At 45.5% G+C, this 27398-nt stretch overlaps 1 protein-coding gene across 4 annotated transcripts; it reads left to right on the top strand.

The window, feature by feature from the left end:
* The first annotated feature begins 123 nt into the window (after positions 1-123).
* RANGAP1 (Ran GTPase activating protein 1) lies at positions 124-26350 on the top strand. Of its 4 annotated transcripts, none has more exons than XM_068401281.1 (17): positions 124-192; positions 982-1019; positions 2673-2810; positions 4058-4185; positions 5115-5174; positions 5835-6014; positions 7217-7351; positions 8530-8688; positions 8878-8991; positions 10544-10643; positions 11380-11464; positions 11884-12037; positions 16560-16673; positions 17033-17135; positions 18927-19015; positions 20922-21043; positions 25457-26350. In XM_068401281.1, the coding sequence occupies exons 3-17, from the start codon at positions 2699-2701 to the stop codon at positions 25524-25526; spliced, it is 1725 nt and encodes a 574-aa protein (XP_068257382.1). In that variant the 5' UTR covers positions 124-192; positions 982-1019; positions 2673-2698; the 3' UTR covers positions 25527-26350. The 4 variants fall into 4 exon arrangements, with proteins under 4 accessions (XP_068257382.1, XP_068257383.1, XP_068257384.1 ...); XM_068401280.1 differs by having other exon boundaries at positions 152-187; XM_068401282.1 differs by lacking the exon at positions 982-1019 and having other exon boundaries at positions 127-187.
* The last annotated feature ends 1048 nt before the right edge of the window (positions 26351-27398 follow it).

Here is a 27398-nt window from a genome sequence, read left to right on the forward strand (position 1 = left end):
TCACGCCGCGCAGCCAATCCCGGAGGGGAGAGCAAAACTGCCGGCTTTCAAATCCTCCGCCTCCCCCGCCCGCCCCTCCCCCATCGTCCCCGGCGGCGCCGGCGTGAGGGCTTGGGTCGGCGTCACTCGATCGCCTCCCCCGGCAGCCAGCGGCGAGCGGCGGCACCGGGTCCCTCGCGGCGCGAAGGTGAGGTGAGGAGAGGGGAAGCGAGGCGAGGCGAGGCGGCAGCCGCCACCGTTGGTGGCCGGGGAAGGGGGGGTGTGCGTGAGGTGAGGCGATCCCGCAGACTAACACCCCCCCGTAGCCGCCGCCGCCCAGGCTCCTCGCGGGTGCGGGGGGGCGGAGCGGGAAGGGAACGCCTCGCGGCGCTCCCACGCGCGCCCCTCCCACGCGGAGGCGAGGGTACCGCCTGGTGGGTGCGGGTCACGCGTGCCCGGCCCCGGGAGCGCCCCCCACACCGCCGCTCTCCCCGCGCGCCAGGCGCGACGCGGCACGGTGGGGGCCGCCGGTTCGTGGAGCCGGGCAGGAGGGCATCGGCGCCGTCTCCCGGGGCGGTGGGGCCCGGGCGAGGCGGGTCACGGGGGCCGCCGCGGAGAGCAGGTGGCGGCGTGGTCGGCGCTTGGCAGCTTCCTTCGGGGAGGAGAGGAGCCCTCAGCCGTCACCGGGGGCAAGCCGCGCCGGGGGGCTGTCAGGGGCTGTCACTCGGCGCTCCCGGGAGCCGGGTGCTGGGCCCTCCCTCCGTTGCCGGGAGAGCAGAGCGGGCTCCTCCTTGGGACAGCACAGCAGGCAGCCGGTGTGTTGGCTGTTGGCGTGGACAAACTGTTGTGATTAAAGCGTTCGGCTGAACTAATGTTTTTGACCATCGAGAAGGGTACAGCTTCATACAGCCTTTAAGTAACAAGGAAACCTCTCTTGAGCCTTTTCCAGATCTTGGCTTTATTTGCAAACATACTAACTCTTCAGTTTTATTTTTTTTAAAGCTTTCCCTGCAGAAGAACTACCAGTGAAGAGACCTCTGGTAGGTTGACAATTGGGTGTAGCTGACATGTTTGCAATAAAACGTGCTTCAGGATGTGATGATGAGTTTGTATGTTGAAATTAGGAAGTAGCCTGTGTGTAAGATGCAGAAAGTAAAAGGGAAAGAGAAGCAAAGGGAGCGAGTACACCTGTAGAGTATAGAAGAGCATCATAGTAGAACAGAACTCTCTTTTTTAAACAGTAGGGTGATGAGGTATTTAAAAGTAAAGTTAATAATTGAACTGGGCGAACAGACTGACTTCTTTGGATCCTAACTTTTGTTCCTGTATGGTAACGCCTTCGTGGGTTGGAGGATGTCCTCTCTCAAGTAGGTGCTGCCGGTAGAAAGATGCTCACATAACTTACTTACCAACCTCTGCCAATCTAATACTGAGAAGGAAGAAAGAGAGGACATCCTCCAACCCGTGAAGGTGTCCCTGAGTCTGGAGTCTGTGTGGCCTGGTAGGAGTGGAGTAAGTTATGTGAGCATCTTTCTAATGCCAGCACCTACTTGAGAGGACAGTTATCTTAGAAAAGTGTTGTTGATCAACCTTGGGGATGTTTTTTCCCCCATGTCCAAAAGCAATACTAAATTAATGGAAGCTGCAGAGAGGCCATACTCTGGGGAAGCTGAAGGTAAATACTTTACAGCTAGGTATCGGGAGGAAAGGATGTATGTACAACTTTGGTTTAGGGGGTGTTTTAAAAGTGGCGCTGTTGAGATCAAAGAGCTGCAAGAGTGTGGGGCCACTTCTATGTCAGACAAGATTGGAAGGGAACCAGTTTTCTGTTGTAGGAATTGAACCTTCATCCCTTCTGACACCAGAATCTGTTTATAAGTATGTTGCTTGTGAACACTAGTTGTGTGTAGTCTTCTATCCCAGTGGAGGTGCTGGGATAAGAAACATGCTCCATTTATACTGCTGAGTGAATGAACGCCAGTTACTTCACTCAGTGACTGATACTCATTAAATAATGGTATGCAGATGCTACTAGGCATGGCTAGCTTCAAACTTGTGCCTCAAGGCAAAATGTTTGCTGATCCTTCATCACTGTAAGATCATCCTGTTTAATGTGTGTGGTAAATCTGTTTGGGACATCCGAAAGGAAAGAGAACGCACAAACCTGAGAGAGAGTTTTGCATGCAGCACATGTGATGTTTTCAGCAACTCGGTGGTTCTAGAACTGTGCTGACGAGGGCACTCCTGGGGATATCACTGAAAGGGAAAACAGTTGTGTTCATTCTAGCTTGCTTTGGAGAACAGGGGAAATGTGCAGTGTGTGTAATTAAAGGATGAGGTCTGGGGAGAGAGGAATGTTACATTTTAATTGTAAAAGTGTTGCGCAAAGGGTAATGTCTTAATGTGGCCTGAATCCGTAGTTTTAGCTCCTGGTTCTTTATGAAGTGTAACAACTCCATCAAAACCCAAGTCTCGTCAGTATTGGAACAATCAACACCGTCCGACTGCTGGGCTTTGGAATATTAATCTAGCCTAGCTGTTGCAAGTGAATTATGGTGAAAACACTAATGACACTGAAAACTCAGATATCTTGGGAACAAAAAACATGTTAGTGTTCAAATAAATATGATTATTTGTACAAATTATGTATTGTAGTTTGCTTTTTTATGTTGACAGTTTCTTTTAATTGACAGCTCTTAACGTTTGGAAAAGCAGGAAAATGGCATCAGAAGACATCACTAAGCTTGCGGAGTCACTTGCCAAAACCAAAGTGGGTGGTGGACAGTTGAGCTTCAAAGGCCAGAGCCTTAAACTCAATACAGCTGAAGATGGTAAGAGAAAATACCCTTGTGTTTGGGAAGTGTCTCCCTGAAATTCTAGTCTTGTGGAAAACCTCTTGCTAATGCTGCATGGCCAAGCTGGCATGATATTAGCTGTGACGGAAGGGTCTTACAGCTACAGCTGCTTCTGATAGAGATATTTCCTTCCCTTCTTCTACCCTGCTTTGACCTGCTACACTGGCAGTGCTACAGCTGGCAGAATTGGGGTTTGGCTCTCTGGTGTGTGATTCTTGTTTTCTTGCTGTTCTCTCCAAGTGCTTTTGACAGTCACTGTGCGTTAGAAGTCAGTGCTCCTTTTAAAAAGAGTAAACAAGTGCATGACAGCACTTGGAACAAGTAGGTGCTTCAAAGACCTGCGCAGAGGAATGGGCTGATACGTTAGTCCACTGCAATAGTCCAGTTTCTTCCCAAATTCTGATCAATTGGTTAGACCCTTATTTTTTTTTCCAGAATATCTCTCTTGCTGGTGTATGTGTGTTTCCCAATTAAAAATATTCTGCAATGGCTGATAATGTATAAAATATCTGGAGAATATGTATATGTTCTTAGATCAATATTTCTGCTACATCAAGAAATGGCATGTTCTTTAGAGAGATTATTTGCAATAGCGTGTACCTTTTTTACTGATTCCAAAGGTGATGCTTTCTTATATGCCATTGTAGTAGTGCAAAGCCACTGAACTACAGGGAAAGGCTTTGGAGCTTGGGAATGATAGCAAGTGCCAGTGACAGGAGAGAGTCTGCAGCCTCCTCCTGTGTCTTGACGTAGGATTACTCTAGTTAAATTGTTCCACCCTGACGTATTTGATAAACAGGCATCTACTTTTGTCTGTCAGTGGGAACTTCTTGTTGATGTGGCACCAATTCCCATCAACTTTTAGCATAGTCCTTGCATCTTTGTAGATACATGCACTTTAACTCCTAAACCACATGCTGAATGGCAGAGGAATCTTACTTAGGAGTAAGTATGGAAACTTACTTTTGCAAATAGGAGGATGGTTGTCAGAGAATAGAACTAGAAATAAATTATGAAGAGGCAGGGTGGGAAATGGAGAATGTTCTCTCTAGTGACCTGACATTTTAGCTCTCTTCTCCATTGCTGTTTCAGGATTCTTTCAGGTAATGTTGTTCATCTGTTTTCACTAAGGGTAGAGTTGAGCAAGTGCTACTGCATCAGGGTGTTACTGTGGTACCTAAGATGATAGTGAAAAGGCCAACTAGACTATCTGCTTTTTCCAGCTGAAGAAGTAATCAAGCAAATTGAGGAATTTGATGGCCTGGAAGCATTGTGCCTGGAAGGCAACACAGTGGGTGTGGAGGCAGCAAAGGTCATCGCCAAAGCCTTGGAGAAGAAATCGGAGCTAAAGGTGAGATCCTTAAGTGGGTGGTGGTGAAGGGGAAGAAGTAATGTAGAAATACTGGAGGCCTATCTATGCTCTTCCTACAGTTGCCTGCCTTGAGTTAGCCCCAAAGCGTGCTTGGTAGTTCTTGCAGTAGGAAGAACAACCATATGAAAATATGGCAGGACCTGGGGACTTTGGTATAGTGGCAACACTTTCGCTGTTATTAACTGTTCTTGTTCAGAAGGCTTCTAGTCTTAAAGCTGGGAAGTTGTGCAAGGAAGAGGGTCTCTGCAGAGGCAGCATCTGTGAACAAAGAACTGTGGCAACAAAACTTAAGTTCTAATGGAAAAGCTGGGTCATATCTTATGGAGAATGACTGGATTTTCTGAAGAATGAGTCTTCAGAGAATGCCTGAACAGGGAAGAAATAACGGAGGAAATGCACCTGGTTTTCCATGTCCAGGCTATGTTTCCCTACTACTGTTCTAGCCTAATGTTAGGAGGATTCTGTGCTGCTAGAGGACCTGTCCTTTCCAGAGGAGGAGTATGAAACATTCATGTTAATCACCCCAGTGTGGCTTTTCAAGCAGGTCCAGATTGTTGAGCTCCATACCTTAGTAAAATCTGCATTCCTAATGTATCCTTCAGTTTTCTGCTGCTTTTTCCTGTGGTAGTTTTCTCAGTAGAAAAGAATTCCATCTTGAATGCAAGCAAGAATTCTTGTATAGTGTTATTTACAGTGTGTATTTCAGTGGCTTTATGTCCTTGCAAGTGAAGTAATTGTGACGTTAGTTCTCGTAGCTCTTTAGGGCAATCAAATGACAAGCCCAAGGGAAGGCAGACAGTATTAAGCTGTCCTCAGTGATGTAATGCAGATTGTATGTGTAAACCTCTGTACAACTCTGTTGTCCTAAATATTTTTAATGTTTTCTATCTGTATGTTTCTTATTTTAGAGGTGTCACTGGAGTGACATGTTCACAGGGAGACTAAGGTCTGAGATCCCTCCTGCTTTGGTAAGTAAAAACTAGAACTGAGACCTCTGACTAATATAACTCTTCTCACCTGTCATGCTTTTTGTGGGAGTATACTTTGTAGCACAGAGCTGATCTTTCTCTACGCTTTTCACACTAAGTGTCTCAGAATAGGTGAGTGATTCTTTTTTGCTCATTCCATATGAGGTGGAGAAGAGTTGATGAAAGGCCAAATGCAAGTCTATGCTAGTGAAGAAGCTTGCTGCCAGGGAAGACATCTTCGTGATCCGCTAGATAGAATGGGAACTAAGCTTTCTAAATAAAAGCATATGGCCATCTCTTCCAAGAACGTTACAGAGCTTTCTGCCTCCTTGAGTCCTGTGAAGCAAGAACATAAACTCAACAGAATGAAAAAATATTTCTTTTAGCAATGTAGGGAGGAAGCTCACTTTGAAAAACGTGTATTTGACCTAAAGGGATGCGATAACTTCTTGGTACCTGCCTTATGGTTTTCTTTAGCTTAGTTTGCACAACTTCTTCTCTGGCTTTAGCTGTAAAGCTTTATTTCCCTATGCAGCTTTGCAGAATATCTTCAAAGTGGAAATTTTTTGCAGCATCGTCAGCTCACCTAGCCACTGCAGTGATGCTGTCACTAAAAGTCAATCTACTCCCTCCCACCCACTGCCATCTGTTCCCTTACAGATCTCTTTGGGGGATGCACTCATCACTGCTGGAGCCCAGCTGGTGGAGCTGGACCTGAGTGACAATGCCTTTGGGCCAGACGGTGTGCGTGGCTTTGAGGCACTGCTGAAGGGCCCTGCATGCTACAGCCTACAGGAACTCAGGCTCAATAACTGTGGCATGGGCATTGGTGGTGGGAAGGTAAGGGTTGTCTCCTTGTCGAGAATGAGGTCAGGGCCAGGACTTGGCTTCAGACTGCCCTACACAGAATCACAGGATGGTTGAGGTTGGAAGGGATCTTTGGTGATCATATAATTCAACTCCCCTGCTCAAGGCAACTTGACCAGATTGCTTGGGGCTGTGTCTAGTCAGGTTTTGAGTATCTCAAAGGATGGAGACTTCACAGGCCTTTCTGGATAATCTAACCCACGGTTTAAAAACTGCCCTCACCCTGGTTTTCTGACTGTTCTTACATGTGGATAAGATCTGCCCCAGAGCCTTCTCTTCTCCAGCCTGAATAATCCCAGCTCTCAGCACTCTCCCAGTATGTAAAATTCTTCAATTCCTTAATCATCCTTGAGACCCTTTGCTAGACTCACCCCTGTATGTCCATGTAGGAGCCCAGAACTGGACACAGCACTCAGATGCATCTCACAGGGCTAAGTAAAGGATCACTTCCTTTGACTTGTTGACAATGCTTTTCCCAAGGCAGCCCAGTCAGCTTGCTTTGCTGCAAGCACATATTGCTAGCTCATAGTCAACTTCTTACCCACTAGGACCCCCCAGGTTCTTTTCTGCCAAGCTATTTTGCCTCCAGTTGACCCCCAGCTTATGCTGGTGCATAGGGTTATTCCTTCCCGTTTGCAGGACTTCACATTTCCCTTTAAACTTAATGAGTTTCTTATTGGCCCATTTCTCCAGTCTCAAGATTCCTTACCTCTGCATGTTTTCATGGATAAATTTCTGAAATATGAAAAGCTCATCTGTTTTTCCAGGATAGGAAAACAGTTTTATCCTAAACATTAGATTCCATGTCAAGAGAGCTAGTAGCCTTGGATTTGAGAGAATAGTATTACCAAGCCTAGCACTGAAGGGTGCCTGTTGGATGAAGCAGAAAACCAGGACTAACTGTTGTTATCTCTAAGGCCCTATATGTTTGCCTGTTTAAGAATCAAATGTTCTTAATGGGGTCAATGTGTTCTAGTGTTGCAAAACTATAATTTCTTGCTTAAGACTGTAGTGTGCAAGTGTTGTAGTTACAGTGTTATTGTGTACCCTACTGTAGAAGCAGGTGCATTTCAGCAGTGACCAAAGTATTTCTTGAAAGCTGGATATATAAAACACATTTGGATTCCTTCAGAATGAGATGCTCAGGTAGTATAAACTGCTTGTTTTGTCTTTAGATATTGGCAGCTGCTCTGAAAGAGTGTCACAGGAAATCAAGTGCCCAGGGCAAGCCTCTTGCTTTGAGAATATTTGTGGCTGGCAGAAATCGTCTGGAGAATGATGGTGCCACTGCCCTGGCTGAAGCCTTTGGGGTAAGTACCAAACCAGAGCTTCTCGATAGCAAATTGGAGCAAGGTGTGCTTAAGTGCTGTTGTTAAAGATAATGCATACAGAGCTTGCCTCAGCTTGGAGGCAGTGGCTGGTTGTTGGTTCACTAAAGTCATGATGTTGTTTGCTGCTGAAACTGGAGTCTTCAACAAGTGCAATTAGAATTGATGACTGAATGTTCATGTGACGTGTTTCCAAACACATAACTAGTGGCTGTGTAAAGTAGTTACTTGAGGGAGAAACAGGCATCTCCTGAGTAGATTAATAGTCGTCCTGTTCCTTCTCCTCCCTCTGTGCTAATGCAAGTTATCTGGCACTGGGATAGGTGTACCAGCTGACCTCTTGAGTGCTTCTCTGCCTAGTTGTTCAATCATCTGGTAAAAGCAACCTAGTGTTTTTGCTAGGATCATCCTGTGAGGTTTCTAAATGGTGCCTAGCTTTCTCTAACTGTCACTGTGGCTGGGACTACCCACGTTCCTTTTCCTTCCTCCACTGCTGCTAAAAGCAACTTCTGAATTATAATGCATATTTTCAGGTATATTAACAATGATATTGCAGGTTATATGTTGCTCTTTTTTGTAAAGAGCTGTCTGGATGTGATTTTGACTAATCAGCAATCATGGTAAAAATAAGACTTCTTAAATACTCGAGAGGCACATAACAAAGTGATTCATGAGGAAGTCAGACTGAATGGCACTACCAAAGTGGGATTCATTACTGTGTTTTGTGACATGCTGTTTAGTCCATAAACAGTGTTCATACACATTTTCTTACATGTTTGCTTCTGCAGTCAGGGCAAAATGTAGATCTTAATTAAAAAAAAAAAATATCGTATCCAGTGATGTGGCTTGGTCTGTTTCTGGGTTGTTGAACCACAGATGAAGAACTCTTATTTTAAGGTATCCTAGAGCAGACACGCTAGGAGGATGCTACCTGTGACTCGTAGAATCCAGGAGCTTTATATTAATCTGACACTTGCCATGAGCCTGCAATTTCACTTAGATTTGTAATGTAATTGCTGGTAAATAGTTCTGTGTAGAAGAGCTAATGGACTTTTAAGTTGGAGGAAAAGAATTTTAAGCAAATCCTGAAGAGTCGAGCACTATACTCTTGAGTTGAAGTATGTCTCCTAACAGCTTTTTCTATCTGCGTCCTTTCCCAGATCGTTGGCACTCTAGAAGAGGTCCACATGCCACAGAATGGAATTAACCATCCTGGCATCACAGCACTGGCTCAGGCCTTTGCTGTCAACCCACTGCTTAAGGTTATAAACTTGAATGACAACACCTTCACAGAGAAAGGAGCTATAGCCATGGCAGAGGTGAGTTGTTTGAAGCAGTTGCTTTGGGTTTGTCTTCTGCCTCCCAGTCTTCTCGAATATAGCTAGCATTAACACCTCTGGGTGGGTGGAGCCGCATGCCACGCCGCAGTAGGAAAGATGACCTTCTGGGATTGATAGGACATTCATTTACTTGCATGTCTGTACTTTCCAATTTGTGCTGTCTCGCAGACTCTGAAGGCGCTTCGGCAGATTGAAGTGATCAACTTTGGAGACTGCCTGGTGCGTTCAAAGGGTGCTGTTGCTATTGCCGATGCTGTTAAAGAAGGGCTTCATAAATTAAAGGTATTGTCGTCTTGCTGTTAAGCTTTGAATCTCTTTTGAAAATGCCTTGTTTCCCATTTCCTGGTTTTCTGTCTGTTCTTCTTCCACTAGTGGTTATTTTAAAGTGGGATTCACTTCAGTTGCAGGCTCTGCACTCACAACTCTAAAGCAATAAGCTGTATTGTTGATCAGTGGCATCACCGCATCCAGCTAAGACTATTCTACATGGAGCTGTACTAGTGATATGTTTAGACTCCACTTGATGTTTTTGAAGCTGTTGGTTCAGCTCGGCAAGTGCTATTCAAGAAATCTGATAATGGAAGTATCTGATTTTAGAACCTGTCAGAGGGTCATGAGCAGGGACTGAGACGTTCCTCTTCATGAACAGCTTGTAATCTCTTCAGCATTTCAGAGTTCATACAGTTAATGCTTTTTCTTTGTTAGGGCATGTATCAAAGGTCCAAATATTTTTAGTTTTTTGGCAATACCACAGCCTCCTACATCAGTATTTGCGCAGGACTTGCATTTGACAACATTCTAGACAGGCCTAAGTCCAGTCAGTAAAGTAAGTAAACTAGGGTCTCTAGAAACACCTGCCACAGGTCACAACTCACTGGGACAGATGCTGAACACATAATTCCTAATCTTGCAAGCTTATAGTCAAAGACAAAAATTCAGCTGAATGCTAATATTTATTTATATGTATGAACCTGGTACAGAAAGCAGTAGGTGCTTTGTGGTGTGAGATCCCTTGCTCAGGCTTCTGCTGGTTCTACTGGAACTTATGTCTGAATCTCCCAGGAAAACTTACCTAAGGATTCTAATGGGGGTATTGAGATGAACAGCCAGAAGTTAAATCCTTTTTTCTAGAGCAGAAGTGGTTAAGGGAGGGTAGCATGAAGCAATTGTAGCTGACTCATTCTGCTCAAGGACTGCTTCCCTTTTGCTGTTAATATTAAATCTCTTCTCAGGAAAGGATGGATTGAACACAACGTGGAATGGTGGGGGGTAGTGCCTGGCTATTGAGTAACTTTACTCTTACTAGTCTGTCTGCATTGTTTCTCTGGTGGCTGTGTTTGTCAGAAGTAGTATCACTCATAGTTTGTCTTTTGAAGGCCTTAACTTGCAAATGTAACTGTTCAAAAGCAAATGTACAGTCCATTTAGTACAGTAGCTACCCTCTTCAGTAAGACTTAGTGGTGTGTGAATTCTGGAATGCTCTTGTGACCCCTGAATAAGTGAAGATCTCCAGTCAGCTGATTGCTAAGGACTGAAATGTCTGCTACCTTTTTAGGTGAGCAGTCCGAGTAGTCTGGTCTCTGTGGCTATTCTAGTAAAGTGGTTACCTTCAGTAGCGCTGCTCTTAACAATAGTATGTTTCAAAATGCCCCTTCTAGGTGTATGAAGTTGGAGTATGTGTCAGGTTTTATTTCCCATTAAAAATACTTTTTTTTTTTTTGCTAAGAGCCTCTTCAAATGAGATTCTTCCCAGAACACTTGTGAGTACATGAAGCTTATGGAGATGATAGATGTTAACAGGAATTCTGCAAACAAATGTTGTTCTGCTTCTTAGGAACTGAATTTGTCCTTCTGTGAGATCAAACGAGACGCTGCTCTGACTGTTGCTGAAGCTATTGAAGACAAGGCAGAGTTGGAAAAGTTGGATCTCAATGGTATGTAAGATTGCTAGATCAAAGTACGTCTAGTCTGATCCCAACTAGAAACCGCTAGGAAGAATGTTGACAGTATCGTGTATTCTAGTCTTGCAATTGTCAGCATTTAAAAATGGTACTCTCAGAGAAGCTGAACTTGGATGACCTCAGGACAGGAAGCAGTTATATCCTGAAAGTTTTCTTAAGCCATGAACTCAGTTAACTGTTAAAGTTAAGCAGTTTTGGTACATCTTGTAAGGTGGAAAGATTAAACTGATACCTATACCTGTTTTCAAACTTTTTTTTAATTGTTCATTGTGATCTCAGATATTTCGTACTTGCAAACAAAAAACCTCTGTGCACGTCTCTGCAGAAGAGTGAGAGAACTTTGACCAGTGTTGGCTTTTGCTGTTCATACCTTGGGTCACTGCATTTCAGTGGTACTGTGCCATCTGTCCTTGTTTTAGAATTGCTGAGAACAAGAGCTGTTTATAGAACTAGCAGGAATTCTCTCAAAGACATTCGGAAAAATTAAGCGGTTTGTCTCCAACCATTGTGTAATGCTGCTGAAATTTGTTTAACAACTGTTTGATTCTGAAAACTGGAGGCTGCATTGCTACCTCTAAGGCATTGTGTAGAAATGACTGATAACTGTTCAATTTGAGAAATAAGAGATAGACAAGAATCTATAGTGAAATCCTCAACAACAAACTTGTGTGCATCTGATAAGTCTACTCCCTTTCCCTTATCAACCTAGGTAACTGTCTGGGAGAAGAGGGATGTGAGCAACTCCAGGAGATCCTTGAAGGCTTCAATATGGCAGCTGTGCTGGGATCTTTGAGGTAGGCTGGGTACCAGAGTTTCAATTAGAAATGTTCTGACAATTTTCATCAAGACCTTCATTCACCTATCTATCTGTTTTAAAATAAGAACTGTAACATTGCGGATGGATATTGGTCTGAGTGTGCAGTGTGGAGCACCATTAGGGGATTCCATAAGCAGAATAAGTCTTGTGTCTCATTTTCATTGATGGAATTATCTTAGTCTTAGTTATTGATTGCATTCCTTGCACTTTGCTTGCCATTGTCCAACTGAGTGACTGAAGTCTGAGCGTCCTCTTCATCTGTTGTAGGTGGAGATGTACTTCTTGCAGTGAGACTGGAGGGGAGGCTGCTTTTTTTTTTTCTTGAAAAAAAGTGAGTTCCTGTGTACAGGAATTGCAAGTGTGTAATTAATGTAACATGTAACTCTCAAACCTTAGTGATGATGAAGGAGAGGAGGAGGATGATGAAGAGGAGGAGGAGGAGGAAGAAGAGGAGGATGATGAAGAGGAGGAGGAAGAACAGCATCAGCTGAAGGAGAGAGGACAGGAAGAACAGGAGTCACTGACTCCTAAGAACATAATTGATTCACAGGTAAACTTACTTCCAGATGCATTCCTGTTTCCCCAGCTGGAGCAGAGTAAAGGAGGAAATGACTTCTAGAGTGAGTCTGAACTTGGAGCACTGGCAGGCGTTCACATTCCTGTGTGGGCTGGCACTGTAGTAACAGTCAGGGAGATAACATGCAGGACATAAAGAAAATGGATGACTTGGCAACATGTTTTGTTAAAGTGTACATGTGCACACATGCATGGAGGGAAAGGCTGAGTAGCAATTGTAACAAACACAGGTAGAAAAAGTCTTCCCATGTCCAGAAAATGGTGCGGCCTCACCAGGGCAGAGTAGCGGGGGGGGAGAACCTCTCTTGACCTGCTAACCACACCCCTTCTAATACACCCCAGGATGCCATTAGCCTTCTTGGCCACAAGGGCACACTGCTGGCTCATGGTCATCCTGCTGTCCGCTAGGACCCCCAGGTCCCTTTCCCCTACGCTGCTCTCCAACAGGTCTGTCCCCAACTTGTACTCATACATGGGGTTGTTCTTGCCCAGATGCAGGACTCTACACTTGCCCTTGTTATATTTCATTAAATTTCTCCCCGCCCAACTCTCCAGCCTGTCCAGGTCTCTCTGAATGGCTGCGCAGCCTTCCGGTGTGTCAGCCACTCCTCCCAGTTTGGTGTCATCAGTGAACTTGCTGACAGCGCACTCTATTCCCTCATCCAAGTCATTAATGAATATATTGAATATTACTGGTCCCAGTACCAACCCTTGAGGGACTCCGCTAGACACAGGCCTCCAACTGGACTCTGTCCCATTGACCACCACTCTCTGGCTTCTTTCCTTCAGCCAGTTCACAATCCACCTCACTACCCGATCATCCAGACCACACTTCCCCAGTTTAGCTGCGAGGATGCTGTGGGAGACCGTGTCAAACGCTTTACTGAAATCGAGATAGACCACATCCACAGCTTTACCATCATCTGTCCACTGGGTTATGTCCTCATAAAAGGCTATCAAGTTGGTTAAGCATGACTTCCCGTTGGTGAAGCCATGTTGAGTGCCCCTAATGATCCCCCTATCCTTGATGTGCCTAGAGACAGCACCAAGGACAAGTTGTTCCATTACCTTTCCGGGGATGGAGGTGAGGCTGACCGGTCTATAGTTACCCGGGTCCTCCTTCTTGTCCTTTTTGAAGACTGGAGTGACATTCGCTTTCCTCCAGTCCTCAGGCACCTCTCCCGTTGCCCACGACCTAGCAAAGATGATGGAGAGTGGCCTAGCAATGACTTCCGCCAGCTCCCTCAGCACCCACGGGTGCATCCCATCAGGGCCCATGGATTTATGGATGTCCAGGTTGCTTAATTGGTCCCTGACCCAGCCCTCATCAACCAAGACAGATTCCTCCTCTATCCTGACTTCTTCTGGGGCCTCAGGGGTCCAGGGCTCCTCAGGACAGCCTCCAACAGTATAGACAGAGGCAAAGAAGGCATTCAGTAACTCTGCCTTCTTTTTATCCTCTGTCTCCAGGACCCCCACCTCATTCATCAGTGGGCCTACATTGCCTCTAGTGTTGGTTTTACCTGCAATGTATTTGAAGAAGCCCTTTCTGTTGTCCTTGACCTCTCTTGCAAGGTTTAATTCCAAGGAGGCCTTAACTTTCCTAGTTGCCTCCCTACATCCTCTCACAACAGACTTATATTCCTCCCAAGTGGCCAGCCCCTCCTTCCATGATCTGTACACCCTCTTCTTCCACTTGAGTTTGCCCAGCAGTTCCCTGTTTAACCATGCAGGTCTCCTGGTACCCTTCCTTGACTTCCTGCCTGCTGGGTTGCTCTGATCTTGAGCTCGGAAGAAGCAGTCCTTGAATGCTAACCAACTATCTTGGGCCCCCTTACCTTCTAGTACCCTGTCCCATGGGATTTCCCCTAGCAATTGCTTGAAAAGGCCAAAGTTGGCCCTACTGAAGTCCAGGGTTGTAATTCTGCTAGCTATTCTGTTCCTGCCACATGAGATCCTGAACTCTACCATCTCATGGTCGCTACAACCAAGGCTGCCCTCAACCTTCACCTCTTCAACCAGACCCTCCTTGTTAGTGAGGATCAGATCCAGCAGCGCTCCTCTCCTAGTTGGCTCATCCACCATTTGCATCAGAAAGTTATCATCAATGCACTGGAGGAACCTCCTGGACTGAAGATGGCTGGCTGAGTAGGCCTCCCAGCAAATATCAGGGTAGTTGAAATCCCCCACAACAACCAGGCCCTGTAATTGCGAGACTGCTCTCAGCTGCCTGTAGAAGGCCTCATCACCCTCCTCATCCTGATCCAGTGGCCTGTAATAGACACCCACAACAGTATCACCCCTGCCAGCCTGCCCCTTAATTTGCACCCACAAACTCTCAACTTGCTCCTGATCTGCCCCTGGACAGAACTCAATACATTCTAGCTGCTCACTCACATAAAGAGCAACTCCACCACCTCTCCTTAGTGGCCTGTCTTTCCTGAACAGGACATAGCCATCCATGACCACATTCCAGTCATGCGAGGCGTCCCACCAAGTCTCTGTAATTGCCACTAGATCATAGCCCCCCGACCGAACACTGATTTCCACCTCCTCCTGTTTATTCCCCATGCTGCGTGCATTGGTGTACAGGCATTTCAGGGAGCGAGCTGAGCACACCAATTTCACCCCAGGGGGATGGGAGGCCTCCTGTTCTACCTCAACACTAGAGCGTTGCCCCAGTGGTGCAAGCCCAGCTACTACCCCATCCCCCTTCGAATCTAGTTTAAAGCTCTCTGAATGAGCCCTGCTAATTCCTGTCCCAGAACCCTTTTGCCCCTACGACATAAGCCTTTCCCATGTATTACTGGCAGGTCTGGTTTCTTATAAAACCAGCCATTATCGAAAAACCCAAAGCCCTGCCTGTAGCACCAGTCTCGTAGCCAGGCATTTACAGAGAGAATCCTACTATTCCATCCCACGTCATCACCTGAAAATGGAAGGAGGGAGGAGAAAATAACTTGTGCCCCAGACTTTTTCACCAACCGTCCTAGGGCCTTGTAGTCTTTCTTCATCCCCCTCAGACTACGGGATGCAGCTTCTTCCCCACCTGTCTGGCAGATCAGCAGCGGGTAGTAGTCTGTGGCCTGCACCAGGCTGGGGAGTTTCCTGGTGATATCCCTGATTCGGGCTCCAGGCAGACTGCAGACCTCCCTGTGATGGGGGTCAGCTTTGCATATTGGACCCTCAGATCCCTTTAGGAGCGAGTCTCCAACCACTAAAACTCTTCTCTTCTTCCTTGTGGAGGAGGTAGCTATACGCCTGTCAGGTTTTTCTGACTGTGGTGGGACCTCTGATATAGGTTGCCCCTCCACCACATCCCCATTGGACTGGCTGTATTCCACCAGGGCTTCATATCTATTACTCAGAGGCACCTGGGGAGGCAAGGTAGGTAAGGAGGGCACTCGCCTTTTGCCATGACCATAAACTTGCCTCCACTCACTCCTTTCCTCTAGGTTATTGTTTTCCACCTGAGAGGGGCAGAGTACAGGGGCCCCTCGATCCTGGGAGCTCTCTGGCAGGTGCTCCCATTTTTGTTGCAGGGAGGGCAGAGCCTGGCTCCACCAGTCTAGCTCCATTTCAGCCTCCCGAATGCTCCTAAGCCTTTCTACTTCTGCTTGAAGCCTTTCAACCTGGCTTTGCAGCTGTGCCGCTTGGCCGAGAGGATCATCTACCTGCTCAGAGCGCACACAGCCCCCTGTCACCAGGGAGATGCTGTGGCATTCCCTGCAGCCTGTGACCTGCACCATCGCCTCCTTCCGTGGGAGCTCTGTCTGGGTTCCCACATCCATTTTGGTCTTCTTCCGCCGGGAGGAGACCATTGTTCTTTCACTGACCTGGGAAATAACTCCTGGTGACACCCCTGGTTCACAGCTCCTTGGCACCTTCCTTGCCTTGTGCACTGGGAGGGAGTCAGTGCCCTCCCCAACGAGCTGCAAACAGCTGTGACCTCCCCCACCTGGGACACACACAGTCACTGCTTACTCACCCTGTACCCTCTTTATCACCTGATCAATGGCGGGTGGTGCCTCCGGCTCCGCCCCCTCCTCTCCTGATTTGTTGCCAGGAACTTCCGGGTCCAGTCGGGACTCGGGGCTGCTGCTCGGGGGGCCCAGAGTACAGAAACCGCCGGGTACAGCCCGATCTTGCCCTCGCCCCGCACTCACCTCAGTCGCTGCCGCCGCTGCCGACTGACTGTTTGTTATGGTTTCACCGCGTTTAAATCGCACGCGGTGCCTCCGGCTCCGCCCCCTCCTCTCCTGATTCGTTGCCGGGAACTTCCAGGTCCAGTCAAGACTCAGGGCTGCTGCTCAAGGGGCCCAGAGTACAGAAACCGCCCGGTACAGCCCAATCTCGCCCTCACCCCACACTCACCTCAGTCGCTGCCGCCGCTGCCACTGCTGTCGCTGCTGCCACTGCTGTCCTATGTGCCTTTGCTGCTGAACCAATTTTTTTACTTCCAAGAGTAAAGTTGAGATGGGTTCTGCTTGTTTCAGGATTCAACTCCAGTGCCGTCTCCTCCTGTGGATGTTGCCATGTTCCTTGCTTTTCCTTCACCAGAGAAGCTGCTGCGACTAGGACCCAAGTGCTCCATGCTGATAGCTCAGCAGGTAGGTGAGCCGGCGGTCTTTTGTGCTTGATGCTCTCTCAGAAGCATTTTATCCCCAGAGGTGATAACTTTCTCTCAAGACATAGATTTGCATCTTCTCCCAGTGATCCCGGGGAACCTTATGGAAGCAGATGATGCAGTTAACACTTACTACTGGCACCAGGGCTTCTACATAAAGTAACTTTGTATCAGCGTTGCTTATGCCTTGTGATATGGCCAAGGCAAAACTGATGTCAGTCAGATGAAGGCAGTAATTCTTGTCACAGCCTTAGCAGAGACCCCTCTTCTGTAGCTGGCAAGCAGTGGACTGAACGGCCCCTGATTATTTTTTTTTTTTTTTCCCCCCTCCTTGTCTTTCAGACAGATACATCTGATGTAGAGAAAGTAGTTACAACTCTTCTAAGGATATCCTCAGTCTTCAAAGATGAAGCCCCAGTGAAAACAGCAGTGCATGAAACAACAGGTGACTGGGCCTTTCTTCACTTCATGGTGTGACCTGCTTCAGTGTCAAGGGCAGCAGTGCGAAGCAGAGGAAGGCCCCTGTGGGCCACGCCATTTGACTGTTTTTTCTCTGGCAGCAGGAAACCCCAGATAATAGTACCAAGCTGTGCCATGCTGTTGTGTGGAGTGAAAGTAGAGATTCATTCTAAACTTGGCATATCTTGTGCTGCCAAAGCTTGATGATGAGTGTCTGTTGTAGTTGCTGTCTTAGTGGACCTGTGCTGCCCTTACTGCATCTCCTTGATGCTAGGCTGTCAATAGCCAGTAGTTCTGTGTTTCAAGGTCAGTTACTTTTTCAAGGCTGTTTATTTTAAAAGTATTTTGCAGGAAGTAGCCTTTCCAGTGTAGTATTAAGAGAGTGTAAAGAGAGGCCTCTTAGTTAGCATCTTATCTGTCTGAAACGTCTTTAATTTCTTCAGAAAGCAGAGATTTGCAACATGGGACAAGGCACAGAAGCTAATGTACAGTGTACAGGCAAGGGACTGTCCCTCACTGTATATTGTGGAGCAGTGATTCAAGTTAGGTCTGATTTTTGTGTGGACTAATAGCATCCCTTCATGTTCTCACTTGGAAACAGGAATTTCCAAATGCTCCTAGGCATTTGGCCACTGACTTTCATCTTTTTCATATCCCTCAGCAGTACAGTTCTACCGTACATGAGCTATGTATCGGTATTATGCAAAAGAACTGGATCAATTTTTAAGACCATTCAGAGAGATTTATTGCAAATAAATGTGCATTTCCCTAGTTTGGAATTTCTTAGTTTGGAATACATAGACACATGGTGAAACTGTGTTAGCTGTTGTCTTTAAAACAGTAATGTAATAGAGTTCTCTGCAGTTGGTTATGGGTCCAACCAGCCAAAAATAGTCAGTTGGCATCTCACTGAGCTAGTGCTGGCCTTGGCTAATGCCCATTATCAGTTGTCTCCACCAAAAAATAGAGCACAGGATATTCCTGTTGTCTGAAATGTGCTTGTGTATGTATTTATCTCGATAGCTGTTCCTTATTACTCCTGCTTCTTAGGGAAAGGTAGAACCTAGCAATTACTTTCCTTTCAGAAGAGTGACCATCAGCTGATGATGAGGTCCCTGGTTAATGTCTGACACTGTTCTATAGCCACTCTAGTTGGTTCTGCCCATTCCAAGAAACCAGAATGATCAGAAGTCAGAACTAGGTGCCTTGCCTACCCTCTAGATGTGAGAGGCTAAAGCAGCAGTTTGCCTGTAGCTTGCAGCAGAATATTGGTCCTGAGGGAGCCCAGAAAACAGCTGAACAAGTTTTCTCATTGTATTCTCATTCCTTTTGGTTTCAAATGAAACGTGAATTCTTGCTGGCCTTTAAAATTTTAAGGCTCTAACTCTTGCTGCTCTACTTCATCTGATCGTATTTATATGCATGTATACATATAGCATGCATGTTCAAATGCATTGAGTACAGCATTTCGTAATGCATAGGACTGAGGTCAAATTGTATCTGAAGCTTGGCAGTGTGGGAATTTGGGTTTTTCTGTTGTTGTTTTTTTCCCTTTTTCTTTGTATCAGACCTTATACTTAAGGACTGGATTTTATCTCTCTTGGTGTTTCAGAGGTTATACCTAGTCCCTGTGGAGACAACTCTTAGCAGATATTACCTCCCAAAACTCCTTTAACAGCTGATATTCTCTGAGGTCCTGTATGATCGATCTTGATCTTAAAATCTGTAACAGCATCCTTTTCTGTATTATTTAATATGATGCTTTTATTTCTTTTAGATGCCTTGATGAGAAAAGCCTTCACTTCTGCCACATTTAATTCAGATGCATTCATCACAAGCCTCTTGATCCACATGGGACTACTTAAGGTGAGGGAGCAGGAAAGAGTTAAGTTATGGTTTGTTTAGGCTGTTGAAGACCAGACTTGGCTGGGGTTTGGGTAATTATGTTGCTATAGAAGCAGCTGGGTGCCTGTGCATGCCTGATGCCCAGGGAAAATGGAAGTCTGCAGGTCCAGCAGAAATTGCAAATTGCAAGGTTGCATTAGGATGAAGGAGGTGTCAGCTCTTTGTACCTCTTCTGGGAGTAATGTGCTCTGCATTCTCAGTCATCCCCTAAAGGTAGGGAGGGTCAGGTAAGGAAATAGTGCTGCTGCTGGACTATGGTGTCTTTAAAAAGCCATGTCCAGGAGTCTAAATCTACAATATTATTAGTTAATGTGGTCCTTTAGGGCATCTTTTAGTAGCATGGCTCAAAAAACATATATCCAACTACTCATACTAGATCAGCAGCATTCAACATCATGCTTTGGAGTATCTTTGCCAAATACTAGAGTCAAATATGTAGTTACATGGAAGAAACTTTCTCATGAGAAAAGATGGTCAGTAAGAAACCTGCAAATTGCATTAGAATACCTGTAGCTTTACTTACAGTGAGGTGACTGGGGAGAGGTTCTGTCTGCAAACTTAAGGAGCACTTTTGCCTACTTGTGCTACAACAGTTAGTTTCTCACTGCCTCAAGACCTAGAAGCTGAGAATGGAAACTTGGACCAAGACAATTCTAAACCAGAGAATAGCAATAATATGTTATAGCAGCTGGCTCTTAATTAGGCTTAAGGATTTCCTTTTAGTAATATCCAGCTTGAGATATAGACAGCTGTTGATGTGCTTGGATACCTCTTAAATTCCTAAAAATCAGTTTAGCCTTTCCCTGTGTTCACTGGGCATTGGACCAATGCTGAGCATCCCACTTCTCAGACAGGTCAACAGAACCCGAGATGGCTTTTGTTCTGCAGAATACTCATTTCAAGGACTACCACCTACCTCTTATCCCATACAGAAAATAGCAAATAAATACACGAGGCACAAAGCACAGACTTGTGCTCCAGAAGAACTCTTTCAGACCAGGAAGTGGCATTGATAATAAAGCCCTTGAGGATCAGCCAGATGATTATTTGTCCTCTGAGATAGAGGACTGTTGATGAAATAGGCATATATGGAGAGAGAGCAGCTTCTATCATTTTTTGTCCCACGTAGCTGGAAGCATCCGAGCAACAGATATATTTAGCACCATGAAATACAAGGTCATACACCTGGGAACACAGATCCAGATCCTGCCTACAGAATGAAGGGCTTCAGTTGAGATGACAGTGGAGAAATAAATGAAAAAATGTAAGAACTGGGACACGTAGGTTAGCGTATACATTACGAGCAAGAATAACTTGTGTCATGTAAGCAGGGGGATGACTATTAGCTTTATCTTGTACACAATTGTGAGACCAGTTCTGGGAATACTGCATCAAGTTCTGGAGGAAGCCTTTCGAAGAACTGGAGATGGTATAAAAATGAGCTACAGAATAATGCCAGGAAAAATTGTGTAATTAAGGCAACTGAATTCTTTATGAATCAAAGTGGGGTGAAATTCCTTGGGAGAACGCTTGGACACAGGGCCTCTGAGAAGATTTGGTTATTGCACTTCCAAGTTCATTACTTCCCTTTCACCATTGTTGCTGCTGTCAATGACCTCGCTCTAACTGATAAGTACTAGAATGTTCTTGATGTTGCTCTATTTCAGATGCTGGTGCTAGGAGGCTATAGAGTTGGCTACCTTTGTCTTGAGGAACATTGCACTTAATCTAGTGAGCAGCTTTCTCTCCTACAGTGTATGGCAGCACTTCATTTAGCAGAGGATTCATTGCCTCTGTGAACTACAGTGGATGAGATAAAATAGTGATTGTCTGATGTCTGACTTCCATCTTCTTGTCCTTTTCTCAGAGTGAAGAGAAGATCAAAGCTGTCCCAAGCCTCTATGGTATTCTTATGACCTTGAACCACATGGTCCAGCAGGATTATTTCCCTAAATCCCTGGCCCCAGTTCTCTCGGCTTTTGTCACAAAGTGAGTATTGTGGTTGCCATGCAGTCTTCTCCATGGGAGCTAGTGAAACTGTTTGAGGGTTAATAGCTACATGCAAGCTGTTCTGTTAAAGCCCTCTAAATATCTGTTCTGAAATTAAGGATTAATAGTTTAATGGGCCTCTGCTTTTATCTTGCTTACTCCAGACTGCAAGGTTTAGAGTAAAAAAATCTTGATCGTAAAGAAGAGATAGTGGAAAGCTGGCTTTGCAACTAACTTACTCTGAAGCAGAGACTGCTAATGCCAGTCATGGAAGAGGTGTTTTGAGCTTAAGGAAACCTGCTGGGTTTGTAGCCACTGCTTGAGTGAACTATGAGTGCACTGGATCTGACTGTGCCCTCCAAATCATCCTGAGTATGAGGGTCAGCAGAGCTCTATCTGACTTGTCATGCTGTGTAACTCTGAACACCAGCAGATCAAAACAGTGCAAAACACAAAGACTGAATTTGTTCCTAAATGAAACTGTTCCTACTGTGACAGCAACAAGGTTAGTGATTTTTTTCAAGAACTAAATTTGGAACATAAGTGTTGAAGAAACTGCTTCTACTGCCTTCTTCTATTTAATGTTATTACTTCTAGTATAGGTATAGAATCAACCCCTGCCCCCAACAGCTTTAGTTTCTTTAGTGTCTTAAAGCATAGTGAATGCAATAGCTGTGGAAGCCATATCTCTTCTGGATTAAATCAATGTGAACTTCAGCATTGATGTGACTTAGAAAAAAACACACCAAATATACCTTCCCTCAAGAAAGGAAGGATTAAATACTCCTCTTCAGCAGTCAACAGGAGAAACAGTCCAAAACTGTTACTGTAGGCAAAACAGGCAGAGGTCTGAAATCCATTTAGAGCTTGGTGGCTGTTTGGCTCAGCATGGACCATGTGCCACGTAGGGTTAGAGCAGCTTCTTAACGGTTCCAGAATGAGGCTTGAGCCTCCCTGATTCTCATGGTGTGGGGAATATGCAGATGCTTAGAATCGCTTGCTGATGAAAGGCAGACTACTTGTGGTCAGTATGAAACATAGGTGAGAGGGATGCAGTCAAATATTGGTAGTCAGTCTTCTCTTAGCTCTACTGGGATTGGAAGCAGGCCAGTTGTGATAGGGGAGAAGAATTTTTCCAAGCGTTGGTGTGGCTGAAGCTGTCAAAGCTGATGCATAGCAGTGGTATGTGTCCAGCAATCAGCCATGCTAAGGTCAGTTTTGGAAAATAAAACTATGTAACTAGCTTGTTTACACATGTGCAAATGCTAATCTAGAGGCCCTTCTGGTGGAACAGTTTGTCTCCTCTCTTTGGCTTGATCAGGCTAAGAATTAGGCAGTTACAACCCAATGACCAACTGAACAAATACACCTCCAACTCAATCTTTGTAGGTTTAAGCAAAAAGTATCAGGATTTGCCATGTGAAGTTGTCCAGACAGATCACTGGATTTCTGCTGTCTCCTACACTGCTGCCTGTGCCTGTGATATCTCTTGTTGATCAAGTAGACATGTACAGTGTAAGGATCCAATACTAGCCCTAAAATAAAAGGGTGAAGAAAATGATGGCTTTCTACTTCATTGGGCACTAATTATGCAGAGACCCAGCTTGATCAAAACAAGTACCACTTAGTGTCTGTCAGCCCCAGCCCTCCAAACAGAGGATTTAAATCACTTGAAGCTGGGAATACAGAAAAGGAGGCTTTGGTTCAATGCATTTGACCCTTCTAATTGCTTATGTCAGATTCCAGTGCCTAGAGTAGCCTCGTAACTCAGCTTGATGTGTCTTTCTAAACAAATTTGCTCACAGCAGATGCTTGTTCCCCTCTCCCTGTGTGTGTATATAGGCCTCTCCCAGGCTTCACACCAGCAAAATACCAGTAAACGTTTTTCATCTGTAGGTGATGCTAAATGTGACAAAAGAGTAGAATTCTGGTCAACAAAAATTCCATTGAATCCATAGCCAGCATTTCACTACAAGTAGAAGAGGGAAAGGTCTCTTTCTGAAAGTGAGAGATTGTTCAGAGGTCCTGTAAAAGTTGAGTGAGAGACAGGAGTCTCTCACAGTAGAAGGCAGATCTGTCTGCCTGCCTTTGATACTTAAGTGTGCTAATGACAAGCCTGCAGTATCCCTGGTGCTGTGAAATTCTTGGAGCTGAAGCTTTCTCTGATTTGCAAACCCCTGTGTTACAAGGTGTGCTATTATCGTAGGGAAGCTTAGGTCTTGTGCAACTTAATGAAGCCAACAGTGTATGCAAGCAATATACCTTTGTGATTTATAAACACATGTATTTCTTAAAATGCTTTCCCTAAGGGAACAAGGAGAACATCTATTAAATCCTTTACAGTTGCCTGGAGAGAACAAGAGCAGTTCAAGACCACAAAGTCCAGTTAAAAGAGCTTCTTGATTAACCAACAGCCCTTGTCTTTACTTGGAATTTGGTCAGAACAAAATCACGTCCTAACCTTAAATGAAGCCTGTGCTAACCTAGTAACCTGCAAAGCTCACTTGGGCTTTCTGCAACAAATCTACTTCCACTCTGTCAAACCCATGAGTCCTTCATTTGCAGCAAACTGGTATGCATTTTTGTAATATTTTCTAGGTTTTTCCTTTAGGGTCACAGTTAGCTCCTTTGGGCTTCTAGAGCTTCAATGTTCTTGTAGCTGTTTAGGCTGGAGCTCTGCTGCCTTTTGCTGCAAGGAGCTTACTTCTGGAGCAGTCATTCTACTTTCCTTTACGACAATTTGTGATGTTGTGGGTAGTGTTCTCTATTCAAAAATAATAATAAAATTATGGATATGGACTGTAAGCAGCATCCATCTTACTCTGCTGCTGTCGGTCTTTATTTTCTTTTTTTTTTGGACACAAGAGGGTGCTGTGAATCCACATGTGCTTTTCTGTAATTCTTTAGGTGGAAACACTGAATCTATGTGGGAATCTGCCTGCCTGCTTGTGACTTACTGGAGGTGGTGGTGGGGTTTTTGTCGGTGTTTGAGGTTTTTTTGGCTGCTCTTTGCTGTTGGATTGGATCACATCACTGGCCTCTTTCAACAGCCTGTAGCACAGAGTGGCAGGCAGTTTAACTCCACAGCAAGTAGGGAGGCTCCTTAGTGTTAGAGGAGGCTTGGTGTAAGGAGTGGGGGCTGAGGAAGCTTGGCTGTGATCGATATCAGCAGTTCAGGTTCTCTAATTCCAAAAATGAGGAGCTGCCTAGACAGAATCAACCTGCTCATTGCAAACAGGGCTGGGAGTTCCAAACCTGACAACTGAAATACCTCACCAAGCCACTTTGAAGATAAACTGCTAGTTGTAATTGTGTCCTGTCTGTTCAGTGTGGGGCATTGAATGGCTCTTGGGTGGACAACAGGGGGTCAACTCTTCTCCAGAATGTGCTTCCGTTAAGCTGTAGCATAAACGGAGCTCTATACCAGACAACTTCTGCAGCTATTGTGCATGTTCATCCAGAGATGAACTTTTTGCCCCTACCTAGATACTCCCATATTTATTTCAGCTCCCCCTTCATTCCCAAATTGAATAGACTTCACTGCTATTAAGGTTGTTTTGCTGTGTTGGAGCAGGAGAATGGAAATCATTAATTTTGTCTTTCTCAGAACAGTGGAAAACATTGGATTAAAATTCTTTGGAGGAAGCTCCCTAATGGATGGATGCAGACTGTTAGAAGTTGCAGTGATGCTCAGAGAACAGCTAGCCTGTGGAAACAGAAACATAGGTTACTGGGTGGTGATGGGAAGGTCAGGGAGATGTAGCCCCACGTTAACCTTGATGTGACTGTATAGTTTCATCATCTAGTTCCAAGGAGCAGGTTACTCTGCATGAAGTAGACCTCGCTGTTGCAATCTCTGTGCCAGGCTCTTTCAGATGATGGTCTGCAGGTTCTGTGGGCTATTTGTTAAGGCCCTGCCAAAAGGTGGCCCAGCAAAGCCAGTCAGGTGTTACTTGACCTCAGGGGTGGGAAGGGCCTCTTTTAAAGACTTAAGCCCTGAAGCAGATGAATGAGTGAGAAAAGATTTGAGTAGGAGCAGGCTTGTCTTCTCTGTTTTGGGGCCATAAATGGTGAATCTATATGGAAAATTCTGTGGCTGGGAGGGAAAGGGACTTCCATCCCCACCCGCTTCCTGCTACCCAAACTGAGACACCGGGCTGTGGAGATCAACAGTCTACTGCTGGTTTTTGTGCCTGTGGAAAAAAATGTTCTGATTCTTGGCTATTGTCTTCCTGACTCAGACTCAGCAACAAGAGAGAGAATTTTCCACAGCAACCACTGGATGGGCAGCAGTGATCTGTGCAGAGATCAGGGAATGGTTTTAGAAGAGAATAGTGTTTATTTGCTCATTCAAAGTCAGATACAAAGCAGTTATTAAATTTAGTATTTTAAATCTGTCTCCTCTTTCCACAGACCAAACCGTGCTCTTGACTCCTGTTCATTTGCTCGCCACATGCTCTTACAAACGCTCCACCAGCTGTAAGAGATGAGATGTGCTGCTGTGCCCTTCGCTCCTCATAGGACTGTTGTCAGCAGAGAACTCAGAGCTGCGTGGTGGGAGAGAAGATCCCAGAGCCCATACAGACACGCTGTCCTTTTTTTTTTTTTTTTTTTCCTCTTTTTTCCCCTGTAAGAGGTCTGTCCTTCCTTCTGCTTTCAAAAACTTGGACAAATCCTGCTGAATCTTTTTTTTCTGCTCCTCATGAAGTGACTCTCTGGTCTGCAGGGCAGGTGCTTATGCTAGAATAAGTCAATGCTGCTCTGAGCTCTGTGTGAATTGAAAAGAAGAGTTCTCTACTTTGGTCACATTGGCAAGGGTGTGCTGAGACTAATGTGGGGCCCAGAAGCGCTCTCATCAGGATCAACCCAGTTGTGCATTTTGTTTTATTTCCTTGGACTGTCACTCTTGCCTGATAGCATTCAGCACTGTGCAGGAGGGAGGCTACGCTGCTACTGCTGCCCCTGCTTCTTCAGGCCAGGGCAGTGCTTGACCCCCTTCTGCTGCCGCTGGGTCAGAGGGACAAGGTGTGCTCCCCTTTATTTCTTCTTTCAAGTCCATTTGTCAAAGGCAGTGTGTGGCTGATGTGTATTTTAATATACTACTCCCCTGCTGCTGTGGCTTGGAATATTCGTGTAGTGTGGCTGACCCTGGTGGCCATTGCTTAAGGGAGCAAGCATATTTTTATTGTAAATTTTTTTTGCCATTGCCTGTGTTGTTCCCTTGTCCTGCCCTTTCCCTGTCCCTTTCCCTTCTCTTCCTAATTATGAATAGGCTTGGTTTGGAAATGAATACAATCCATGAAATCACTGTGGCATGAGTGTTCCCTTTTTCCTCTCTGACAAAACATGGGGACTGTGTGCAGTGTTCACATGGTTGAAAGCTGAGCACCTGTAAGAGCATGAGGAATTAGGGGTGTGCTTTTTCCCTTGCGCTGAAGGAGTAGCAGCAGATGCCCCTAAATCTCTGTATGGAGGATTGTCCGTGTGCCTACACATGTTTGTAGCACCTACCTGTACCACTCCTGAGCACACAACCTCACAGGCTGGTCCTGCTCTTCTTTCAAGCTTCTGAGAATCAACACATCTCTTTCTCTTCAGGTAGTAAAGAGCGGTTCCTTCCCTCTCTGTTTTCAGTTGGAGGACACTGTTCATCCCCCCTTACCAGACCTCACAACTGACATGCAGTGGGAGTAGGACCAGCGCCAGGAAGAAGTCAAGGAAACAGAGCTAGCTGTCCCTTTGCTTTAAGGGGCGATATATGCCACAGCTGGCAGGGGGCATGTGCTTGGCCTTAATGCAGGAAAAGCTGGTGTTAACTCACAAGGTGTGCAGGCAGCATGGACAGAAAAAAGGGCGTGGGGTACTGGCTTGAAATGAAGTGTGTGGTATGTGCAAGACCTCCTTGCATGCACTCTGTGCTTACATTCTTCCAGGTTGTGGGCCTGTTCAAGGCAACCACTGGTGAAACTGGGGTAGCTGTGGGAAGTTTCGTGTGGCTATGATCAAGCAGGCGCAGGAAAGCAGTGTCTCTCGTCGCTCTGGGAGGGGAGGTGCTCACCTTCATCTAAGAGCAGTGTCCCCTCATTAAAAGGCTGCCCAAAGGCTAAAAGCAAAGTGCATTTTCTCACAGTTTCTGGGACTGAAGCTGGAACAACTCTGTGTCCAAATTGGTAAAAATCCACTGAAGTGAAGGTACCTGCACCTACAGAAGGAGCTTCACACAGCAGGCCCAGCCCTGTCTTCTTTACCTCATCCCATCCCCTTCCTTCAGCTGTCAGTTGCAGAAGCAAATCTGTTCAGTTTTGCCACGAGCTTGAGAGCAAAACGAGACATAAAAGAATCTGTATTTTCTGTA

This window comes from Nyctibius grandis, chromosome 5 (assembly GCF_013368605.1).
Source record: "Nyctibius grandis isolate bNycGra1 chromosome 5, bNycGra1.pri, whole genome shotgun sequence".
Taxonomy (NCBI): Eukaryota; Metazoa; Chordata; class Aves; order Nyctibiiformes; family Nyctibiidae; genus Nyctibius; species Nyctibius grandis.